This window comes from Gambusia affinis, linkage group LG20 (assembly GCF_019740435.1).
Source record: "Gambusia affinis linkage group LG20, SWU_Gaff_1.0, whole genome shotgun sequence".
Classification (NCBI taxonomy): domain Eukaryota; kingdom Metazoa; phylum Chordata; class Actinopteri; order Cyprinodontiformes; family Poeciliidae; genus Gambusia; species Gambusia affinis.
Genome location: NC_057887.1, coordinates 19,540,748 through 19,551,983, shown reverse-complemented (window position 1 = coordinate 19,551,983; position 11,236 = coordinate 19,540,748). Strand labels below are relative to the sequence as shown.

General features: G+C 40.3%; 1 protein-coding gene across 2 annotated transcripts in view; it reads left to right on the top strand.

The window, feature by feature from the left end:
* The window catches only part of LOC122823053 (protocadherin-15-like), a 214,907-nt gene extending 204,458 nt beyond the window's left edge, over nt 1–10,449 (top strand). For both annotated transcript variants that reach the window (XM_044102283.1, XM_044102282.1), the window contains 2 exons: nt 2,747–2,876; nt 9,098–10,449. In XM_044102283.1, the coding sequence (XP_043958218.1) occupies nt 2,747–2,876; nt 9,098–9,853 (886 nt within the window). In that variant the 3' untranslated portion in view covers nt 9,854–10,449. The remainder of the gene's footprint in view (nt 1–2,746; nt 2,877–9,097) is intronic.
* Nucleotides 10,450–11,236: the final 787 nt, after the last annotated feature.

Below are 11,236 nucleotides of genomic sequence, written 5' to 3'. Positions count from 1 at the left end.
GTCAGCAGACCAAAGAATAACTTTTTAGATTCTACAGATCTGTCTATAATTTTTTTTATGTATATGGCGCAGTACTGTACACTGACTGTTATTTTTGCCATGACATCAGTTTTGTTTTTATCATCAATACTAATTGAATTTCTAACCATGAGTGAATTTCCATTAGTGGCGACAAAGCGTCTGCATAGAGTAGTATTAGATCATTGGTAATGGTTCTGTCGGGTCATTTCTGCGACATTTAAGCAGTGTCACAGTGACACTAATAAACAAATGGAAGAGGGACATCCATAACTTCTGAAATTTGGCACCTATGCAGTATTTGCATCATCTTAATTTTGTAACACTTATATTGATGAATGTTTCAATTTGACAAATGTAGTTTGTGGAAAGATTATGTATTGTACAGTTGCATAAATAAAAAGGCAATGCTGGAGTGTCATCTACCTAAAGAAGCACATATAAAAAAAATTTAAAAAAAAATTGACAGAGTGCAATATCGTATCCATGCTGGATTACTGAGTTGCATGGTCCCAATATTTTCTAGAGATAATTGGTAAAAGGGTAAAAACAAACAAAAGAAAAAAAGGTTGCCCTCAGTTATGAGCAATATACTGTATTGCAAGTTATATTGGACTTCTGTGGCTTGAACCATAAAAAACATTATCTCTCTTCTGGCTCCAGCTTCATATTAAATGAGAAATTATGAGGCTGGGACATCATGTTTGTGTAGCTTGTGGGAAAACAGGAAATTTCTCTACTGCTTCTAGAGCTTCCATTTAGTTCTCCCATCTCTGCTTTAACAGTAAACCTAATTAAGAGTGGTCAGAGTGATCTCAGTCAGTGCATGAGTAGATGAGTAGGTTTGCCTTCCCAACTCAACAAAGGTTGTTGAAGAAACTGATGGCCAATGCAAACTTTCTGCTTTTAAAATCCAAAGCTTTGAACATCTTTAAGGGACTTCTCTAGTCCAGCCTTTCAGAATCTTTGACCGAAGGGCAATTTAGAGTAAGAGGAATGTTTTAAAACCAAGAGCTATTTGATGCAAGAGAAGAGGGCTAACACCTGTACCACTGCAGTCCATTCTCAAATCCAGTTGAACAATGAGCTGCACAGAATGATCTGGTCAAATTATTCAACATTTACAGTTTGACTGTAGAAAAAGTGAGGTAAAGCTACAAACCTACCAAGAAGTTGTTTTTCACCTACATTTACAGGCGAGGGACAGGAAAGCATTTATCGGTAGGAGTAGCCAGCAGGTGGAAGAAGCTTTTGACCCAACAACTGTGAACAAGTGCAAAAAAAAACTGTAAGAAATCCGCATTTTCAGTTTCCTACAAGCGACATAGGAGAAGTAGTAGTGTTGTGGTCGGACGACAACGTTTTAGTCTAAATGTAAAACGATTTCATTTGCACGTGTAAAACATGTGCAAATGAAATTAACAAGAAAACTGTAAGCCCACTCCAACTTCATGTATAGATTCCCTGTTCATAAGATATAACACCAAAATTGTTTTTTGGGGGAGAATTAAGAACATAAAAAAAATCATAGTTTGAATAGCTTTTTTTAAGAATTATCTCCTAAAAAGGTAAAATGCTCTGTTCTAATTATTTAACATTCAGAGAATTGTTATGTCAAGCAGGCTGGAAGTGTTCACCAATAGTGATCCTTGTTCCTTTGACATAGCTGAATGTGATGGTAATGCTACTACTGCCCTCTAGTGGTGACATAGAGTAGAGAGGAGGAAAAGTGAAGAAACAGGTAAGATGTGAAATAAAGCAGATCTGTACCGAAGTCTATCAATAATTTTGTTTTCGCTGCACTTTAGATTTAGTTTCCAAACTCATAATCAGAGATTAGTGACCGATTAAGACTCACTACATTACCCCAAAGAAGCACAACTGTCCGCTTTATGAATGTGACATTTATATATGACCTGGTCTTTCTGCTCAATCTCCTTCATTTTTCACTCTTTCCTTTGTTCCTCTCCTCTTTGTGTCTTTTTCCCCTTCAGCCTTCCTTTCCTCTCACCTGCATCCATCTGTCATCCACGTCCCTCTTCCATTTGTTTATTACTTGGCTGCCTAATGTAATACCAGGGCAACTTCTCCCACAGACTGACTGTAAGCTTAGTAATTACACAAGACAACTTCTCCGTTCAACTCCGGTAATGGACTCGCAGCAAATTTGTTCAGTTAATCACACTGCAACATATTGTTTTCAGGAAACCATTTAGTAGAATACTTTTTTCTTTGTTTTGACCCACCGGCTGTCTGAGTTGCTGGCTACAGGGCATGGAGCCCAAGTTGTGATACAGAACAGCTTTCTTGGCCGGGGACGTCGGGCAGTGCTCCCAGCAACAGACAACAAAGGGTTGGGGGGGGGAGAGAATCGATTCCTGCGTTTTCCACAAACAGAATAGCCCCTGGCAACAAAATGCTCCTTCTGTGATTAAGGCAGCTTTGTTTAGGCAAGTCATTAGAGACTGCTTATCATTGTGCAAAGCCACATTGTTGCACTATGTGTCACTTCTTGAATAAGTGACTTCGGATAGAGAAGTGTGCGGTTTTCTTTCAAGCTTCTTTTACTCATGTCTCAGCTTCTGTTTAGCTGATGTGGCTCAACTTTTATACTTCTCAAAGAAAGAGAAGTATAAAAATATAAGGGCTCTCTGGTTGCTTGTTTTTTTTTTTCTTCTTCTTCTTCTTATCTGTATTGCCTTGTTAAATTCCTGCTCTGTTTGTGCAGGTATGAGCTTCCTCAGTATGGCAGTCGCAGGAAGCTGATCTCACCCTCCGGTCTTTACGATGAGTATGGAGAGGTTGTGGTTGATGACGATGGCAGCTACTACTACAGCCCACAGGAGTCAGACGGAGAGGTAAGATCAAAGTGAAGTGGTAAAAGTTTCTTGTTGTGAGATTTACTGTATTTTCAATAATTCATTGTCAAACTGGTGCAAATTAAAACTTGATGAATAATAAAAATCCCGCAGCGAAAGAAACAATTTCATATCCACAAAAGTCAGGTAAGAAATGACAGAAATTTAGTTAAACAAAGGTGAGAGAGAAAAATGAAGAGCAGCCAAGATGTTAAAGTGGCTCCAAAGATTTAAGTAATTTCAGCTTCTGTTTTGTTAGACACCAGTAGGAGAGTTTCCCAGACAATATTAAACGTTTCCATTTGTAACATGTTTACCAAACCTTGTGATTTTCTTTTGCATTACCTCAAATTGTTTGCAACTTGCATTAAAAAATATTAATTTGACAGTAGCCTTATTGTGTATGAGACTGTAGGTACTCTTGGTTGCCATCTATTGTCCTGGAGGGACAACAGCAGCTGATTAGTTTGCTAATGCTACAGGCCAGCTCTGTGAAACAATGCATGTAATTTATAACATGTAGTTAAAATGTGTTGACAATGCAAATTGATTTTCTCTTCAGACCTCTCCTGTAAATGTATGAAAGAATGAAATAAAGCAAGCTAGAACTTTTCCAAAATATATTTTTACAGAGGCTTAGCAATAAAACTATAGAGATTATACTGTATATGCAATTTTTATATGTATTCTTATATTTCATTATGCATTGCTGGATCCATAAATATTACCTCTACCAAAATATTTGAAAAAAACAATGTAAGTGTGAATCTCTGTGAATTTGAAAACACATACATATTGGTAATAAAGTGTTTCTTTTTTTAACTGGATGACAAGATAAGACGCCAAGACATTAGACTACATGGATATTTTAACTAAACATTTAACAAATGCACACATATCATTTTTAAAATAGACATAAAACAGGTGTAATATAATAATCTCATGACAATGGCTAACATTCTGCAAGTGTGTGCGTGCGTGTGCGTGCGTGTGCCTCAGTCAGTACCACACACAGTCAGCCTACAAGTATTAAGGTGTAATTTGGAACATATTTCAAGCAACAGTGTGGACATAAAGTCCAGGGCTTTTTGTTAAGTTGTCCCTTTTTAATATTCTTCACATGTTCTCTGCTGAGCACAGGTCAGGACTCCAGGCAGACTCCGTCAGAGCACGCTGCCTCTGCAATCATGCAGTCGTAATATGTGCAGAATGTGGCTTTGCATTGGGTTGTTGACGAGGTGCAGACAAACATCCTTTCTGCAACTTTTAATTGGAACTTGTGGATGTAGCTCAGTCTTGTTGTGCTTCACAAAGGATTCCCACAGCAATTCCTTGCCCACTAGGTTAAACGAAAGGCTGCTGATGATGCATCAAAGGACTTGAGATACAATTTTGATGAGGCTTTTTGTTCACAAAGCCTAAATTTTCTGCCTTCCTAGTGTCTATAATGGGGGTGGAGGGTGACAGTTATCTCTGTTACCATTGTGTAGTTCTGCAGTTTTTGTTGCATCATGCCTGAATTTTTGATTACCTCCATGTTTTGGGTTCTGATATCGGATGTTTTGTGCCACCTGCTCGTGAGCCTGTTCATGGCTAAAACCTTTTGTACCCGCTTTGACAACCAACCAATTAAAGTCCTTTTCTACGTAGCCTTCTGTAATAAAAATGGCATTTGTATGACCTCAGTAAATTGATTTATCAGTAAGATGCCCAAAGATATATTTTGGTTTGATGAGAGGTCATAATCTGTCATATTTCACAAGAATCCACTGCCTCAAATGGGATCAAAACCTTAATCTTTGGTTAAAGGGTTTAATTTGAATCTAATGAGAGGATTGTGTTTAAAATAATAGCAGCACTGAGTTTAATCAGTTAGGTCATTCATTCTGTGAAAAAAAAAGATAGTGTCATAGAGAGATAAAAGGATGAAGGCACCAAATGATGTCCATGCTGGTTGTAATAAATTTATATCCAAGAATCTGAGTTCAGTTACTGTCAACTTGTGGATTAAATTGCTAACTGAAAAGGGGGGAGAACGTATAAAAAATACAGAATTTCATAGGTGCACCACTAAAGCGACCTAAAAACCTTTTAAAATTTAAGTCAAACCACAATCATTCCAATGGATGTAAGGAATATCTAAAATGTGCTGGTTAAAGCATCATGCCAGTGGAACGTTTCTTTTACTTGATGCTATTTACTATAACAGAAATTTCAAAATACTTTCAAAAGTCATACACTGAAGAGGTAATTTCCTTGAAATTGGTGTTTCTGTGAGAAAACAACCTGTAATTGAGCAGCAGTTATGGAGCACATTCACCCAATCCACGGAAATGATGTTCATAATTTTGACATTTGATACGTTTTTCCTCGTATTTTGTTCTGGAACTGATTGTGTAGAGCTTCTAATGTGCTTGCATTTTCAAAAAAATGAAGCTTTTATTAGGATTCTAGGCTTTTCTCCCTTAGTTTAAGCATACTGCTATTATTTGAACAGAACCATTCCAAAATGAAAGTTTAAAGTGATAAAATGACAGCTGCTTGCTAGAAAATGGTGGTAGAAATTTGCAAAAGGTTGAACTCATCTGAATTCCTATTAGGCAGTGCTTTTGAAACAAACCAGGATTACGAACCCCAGTTTAAAATACAATCATTGCAATGATTACTGAAGTTACTTACTTGTTCCAATTTGCTCACATCCCAATTCTATTGAAATGTTCTGCAAGCCTGAAGTGGAGGAATGAATGGGTACTATTAAAGTCCCACTAAAGCAGTCAGTGGGGGTCGTTTAAAAAGCTGAAATAAGACAGCAGAGTAGAGATATCATCCAGACAGGTTCATCATCCAGACAGGTTAAATTGTCTAGAAGAACCTTTGGAGTTGCTGGGATCAAAACCAGAGGATTAAAGTTGACAGGATCTGAATCAGCAGAGCACTGCTATTTTGGGAGGAAACATCCATTGCAAAGCATTTTGGAAGAACAAAAAGACAGTGGGAAAACTTTGCATTTAGACAAGCACGGTTGAAAAGTTCAGCACAAACTAAAGTTTGTAAAACTTATCATACTGAGGCATTTCCACAGCATTCTGAGCAAACAGGTCAGTTTAAAATCCACTTTCTTGTTCTGGACGTGGCGGTGAGTTTTATTCAGGTTCGCAGCACCAACAATGAACATGGATTTTCTTAAAATATTAACCACTATGTCAGACAGCTTGAAAGGAGGGGATGTGAGATATTTTTGGAAAGATTAAAGCCAAAAAATGTGTCTATTAGATTGTGCTTGTTTTTGTTTCTAAAAAAAAACCTAAAAGTTTTGTCTTTGATCTTGCTTTTAATGATATGAAGTTTTTGTAAAAGTAAAACGCATTAATCCCCATTTGTATCATCACAATGACAGGTGAGGAGACAGTTTCAAGGCAACAGATTAGACACTCAGACTGGTCACCAAAATGTTGAACCTCTGAGAAAGACCCCAGGAGCCCCAGAAGCTGAGGGTGACAAAAAACAACAGGACGGTGGTAAGCTGAAAGGCTCAAGCACAGCTTCCAGGTTAAAGGCCGTGATGGGAATGAACACATCTGCTCAACCTCCGGCCATCCACTTGCCATGGAACAAAGCCAGAGTGGGACCCATTGAAGATGGAAAGGAGGGAAAAGATGTCCGCCTCGGGAATCGGGAGGCAGGGATGTCGGAAAATAAAAAAGGAAGAAAGAATGAGGGAGTGGAAAGCAGTTTGAAAAAAGAGCAGAGAGGAGAGCTGGGAATTTGGGGAAGAGACAGCAGACACAGCATGACTAACGGTCGGATGAAAAATTCAGCAGTGCAAGGAGGAGGCAACCGGCCAGAGTATGAGAGAGAACTCCCTGGCTTGGTAGGGCTGGACGGAAGCTTGGTCATCGATGGGAGTTACTTCCAGACATTCACCGGAGCAAGTATCCCTGCACCAGCAAAACAAAAGCTGAACGAGGCCTTTGGTCTTATCTCCTTAGCCAGAAGGATGCAAGAGCCCACCAGGGTGGGTGATGAACACTGGAGCGACAGGAAAAACAGGGAGAGAGGAGGCGACAGCAGGGAGATGTACGGCTCTATAGGAGATATGAGCGTTTCAGCAGCCGTGTCTGCCAGAAGACACACAGCGAGGCGGTGGGAGGGAGAGACGGAGAGCAGGGACAGCATGACCAAGCAAAGTGACTCAGAAACAGGCAGCGGCAGCCGAGAGTCTCCATCTGAATTCAGCCTGTCTGACAGGAGCAGCCCAACCTCATCGGCGACAACGGAAACCGAAAACAACGAGTCGGACTTGGAAACGGAGAGCGACGACGAAAGTCGGGGCGAGGATGAGGAGGTGTCCGATTCTTACGAGGAGTCTGAAACTGAAAGTGAAGACGAGGAGGAAGAATCAAGCAGGGAAAGGTCAAAAGGTCAAAGATATGCTTCAAAAAGTAGCAAACACAGAAACAGCAGCACTGACTCTAAAAGGTATTCAAGTTCCTCAACGCCAACCCCCAACATGTTGAGGTACTCTGGTTCTTATAAAAGTTTTGGGCAAGAGAGAGAAGAAAACAGTGAGGAAGGGAGGGGAGGGAACGTCAGACTGAGAAAATCCACAGCCAGCAGGCGAAGTTCAGTCCATGTTGGCTCAGGTGTGATGGACACCTCAGACGATTTGTCGCCCATTATGGAAGACACAGAAGACGAAGAGAAAAGCAGCAGCCAAAGTGGAGGAAGACACAAAGAGGAGGAGGAAGTTTGGGGAAATGAATCAGCTGTTTGAAATGCCAATCAGGCCTGAGCCCCCCTCCTGAGATGAAAAGCTCCGCCACTAAGTAAGGACCCGGTGAGAAGGCCTGCTGTGGGTGTGCAGTTATTACCTGAGTGGAATCTGCTGCTGTAATCTGTCCTCCACGCCTGCCGTGATTTATGCTCACAGTAGCTTTAATTTCCAGCATGTCCTCTGCTGCACTGTCGACTGTCTCTTATCTGCTGTTCTCTAGCTTTTATTTCCTCGTAACTTTAAACTCCCTTTCTCCAATCAACTTTTTTTTCTTAATATATAAAAAAATCTGTGTCAGGTTAACATCCGTATTTGACAACCTGTCGTTCTGGTACAAAAGGCTCTGCTACTATCAGAACAAGCCTCGACGGTAGCTGCTGCAGCTCATACATTGTTATTCACTGATCTCTCTCTGTAGCAGGGTTTTTCTCATTCGTCATCTCTCCTTCTGCGTGCGTCATTCTCCCGGGATCAGTCCGCTCTCCCCACATCTGTTATCTGCAGGGCGAAAAGATGCTGCCACTGTAGAGAGAAACAGAACATATTCCTTCTCGCTTGCTATCAAGGTTAAGTGGAAAAACTGTGAGGGGTTACACACTGTGAAAGCAGATTGGATTTATTTTTCACAAGTCTTTTTCATCCTGCATAGTGTTGCGGTGTGCATGCGTGTGTGTGTGTGTGTGCAAAGAGCAGCAGTGCTGGCTCTAAGCTTCAACAGCAAGGAGGATAAAGTGTTAACATCTTATATATGCCATATTCTCAAAATGATGTCTGTGCTTTATTATAATTAAAACTTAAGCAGCAGATTAATGAAAGGCTGCTTTAAAATGCTCAAAATCACTTTATAATCCGCAGAGAAAAAAGGTTCTGCTTTTGGAGAATGTAAATACTTCAATTACCAGATATTGACATATCCACTCAGCCATTTGTTGCAGCCAGTCCATTAGTGGGAGATTTCATTTAAAAATTAAAGAAAAAAAAAATCTCACTATCTGGTGTCGGCTAATCATCCTATTATTGTTTGCACTGTTTATACAAAATACTTCTAGTGCTGCAGTTATAACTAGCTCTCCCTTTAGATGTAATCTATCAGTTTGACTGTCCTGTTTGTATATGTTCCAAAAGACAAAACTTAATTTTGTTGTAAAATGTCACAAAAAGTAATTGAATTAAAAGCAGAAAGAGTTATACCGTACATCAGTGTAACAAACAGAACATTAACCATTTGAATGTACAATTTCAATGGACTTATTTCCTGGCTATAATAACACAAAGACCATATCAAGACGGATGCACCAGGTAGATTGTTTCTTTGTCCGAACACCATTCCTCAAAGAAGCAAACAAAAAAAAATCATGTTATTTTCATCAATTTCTTTCATCAATGAGCCATTTGACATAACATATTTTTGTTTTTTATTTAAAAGTCATTTGTGTATTCCCTTCAGCCTGGCGGTAGAAAGCGGCGGATCAAGCTGATGGTTGACCGAGAGTACGAGACCAGCTCCACCGGTGAGGAGAGCGTGCCAGAGACCCAACGCAGCCGTTTATCCACCACGCACAACAGCCACGTCAACGTCAACGGTGGAATCTATGTGGCTCAGAACGGCTCCATCGTACGCACCCGACGATCAGTCAACGCTTCAGGACCTTCCCAGAGCACCAGCTCCACTAAGAACAATCTAAAACCAAGCTCTCCCATCTTCAGCTCACGGCTGGCCAAGCACTTTAAAAAACTGGACAAAATGGCTGCCACGTTGGAGGAGAGAGTGCCCCTGAACACCACCAAGACACAAGCAGGAGAGGGGCGCAACACACTGAGCACTTTTCAGAGCTGCAGACGGGCCGCCTCAGCAACGGCCACCTCCTCTTTCTCCAGCACTAACAAAATGCTGAATGTGTTAAACACTCGGCAATCCACTGTGTCCTTGGGATCAACCAGCACCAACACAGGCCCTGAAAGCGCAATGTCTAAACCCGACGTGCTCCCGACAGCACTGGCTGTCACAGAGCAGCCCGAGAGCGCGTCAGAGCAAGACGGGCCAGCAGAGGGCGAGCTCGAGTCAACGGTGGATGGAAACGGCAGCGTTGAGGCTGTTTCCAGGGAACCTCTGGAGTGCCCGAGTGACAGAACACAATCGGATGAGGAAGAGTTGTGGATGGGCCCCTGGAACAACCTTCACATACCCATGACCAAACTCTGACTGAGTCCAGCGCCACTGTGCTCGTTCCTTATTGCCAAGTTCACTTAATGTTTTCAGTATATTTTCTTTTCGTTCTCTGTGAAACTAATGGAGATGCTCCAGTACAGCAAAAATATATATCGATTTATACTAGCTAAAAGTGACTTGGCATTCAAATCACTGGCACCACATAAAACAAATAATTTCTCTTTTAATTTATGTTCAGTGAGATGGGGTTTAATTTGCCATTTGCAATTTCAGCAGCAAATTGTCTGTTTTGTAAATTCTGTGTTTCAATCTGTGCATCTCCTCAGCCTTTTTGACCTGAGAGCTGCAGCACCTTCAGAAAACTGGACCTACAGTGGTAACACACATTACTTTAAGAGTGACGGGATGGAAACTTGACTCTTTTTAATGGCCCTTTAAGCGACTGGTGTCTGTATGGAACTGTGCTTGTTTCATTCAGGTTTATGGCCAATGGTGCAACTTGACGTAAATTTGCCTGATGCATTTCATTGACACATGCAGTCTTGTATTGTTCACACTTGCCTTTTTATTCTTGTCAAGCTGCTTGGCAGACTCGATCCAAATAAAGTTTCAATCTGTTGAAAAATGAATTTGTGGCTGCTGTGGTGCTGCACAAATGAGTGTTCTGCAGAAGACATAACAGCTAATGCCCAGCACTAAAAGAACTGTTACTGCCTGAAGAAAAATAAAACAGATACTATTTTTAATAAGTAAAAAAAAATTAATGATGTCTAAGATGCTGGCAGTTTGCTGGCAGTTCGACTTCTCCTGCAGAAAAGCAAGCACATACAAATTGCAGTAAGTTATAACTTTAATGTGGATATATAATGTTTTTAAATCCTTTTCACATTTACATAATTCAACTGTGGTCTATATAAAGTGGAACTACAGTGCCTTGGTCTTAAGTCCTCAATATTGTAGCCTGTGGAGCTACAATATCTAAGAGCAACTAATTTTGGTGCTGTCTCTTTAAATGCAAATGAAGCTCTTTACTACCTCAAGGTCTCAAAGTGTTCCACTTTGCCTATTCAGCCATTTTTGTAATTTGATTGTACAGATATGATTATCTCTAAATGTTCACCCCCAAATTGATTAAAAAATGTTAATTAGAAAACAAAAAACTGCCAGATACATTTAGAAATATGTATGCTACCAAAATATGAGTGAACTTGGCTTGTAAACAAGGGCTCAGCTAGCACTACTGCCTAGAATGTCACTGAATGCATTCGGATCATTTTTATCCCAAAAACCTGTAGCTTCAGCATCCCTGCAATTGTGAGAAATTTAAATGACCAATTCCATGACCTGTTTGATAGTCTTGCTGCAAATACTGTGACAAAATACAGAACGTGAACGGATTGAAGAATACACACTCCG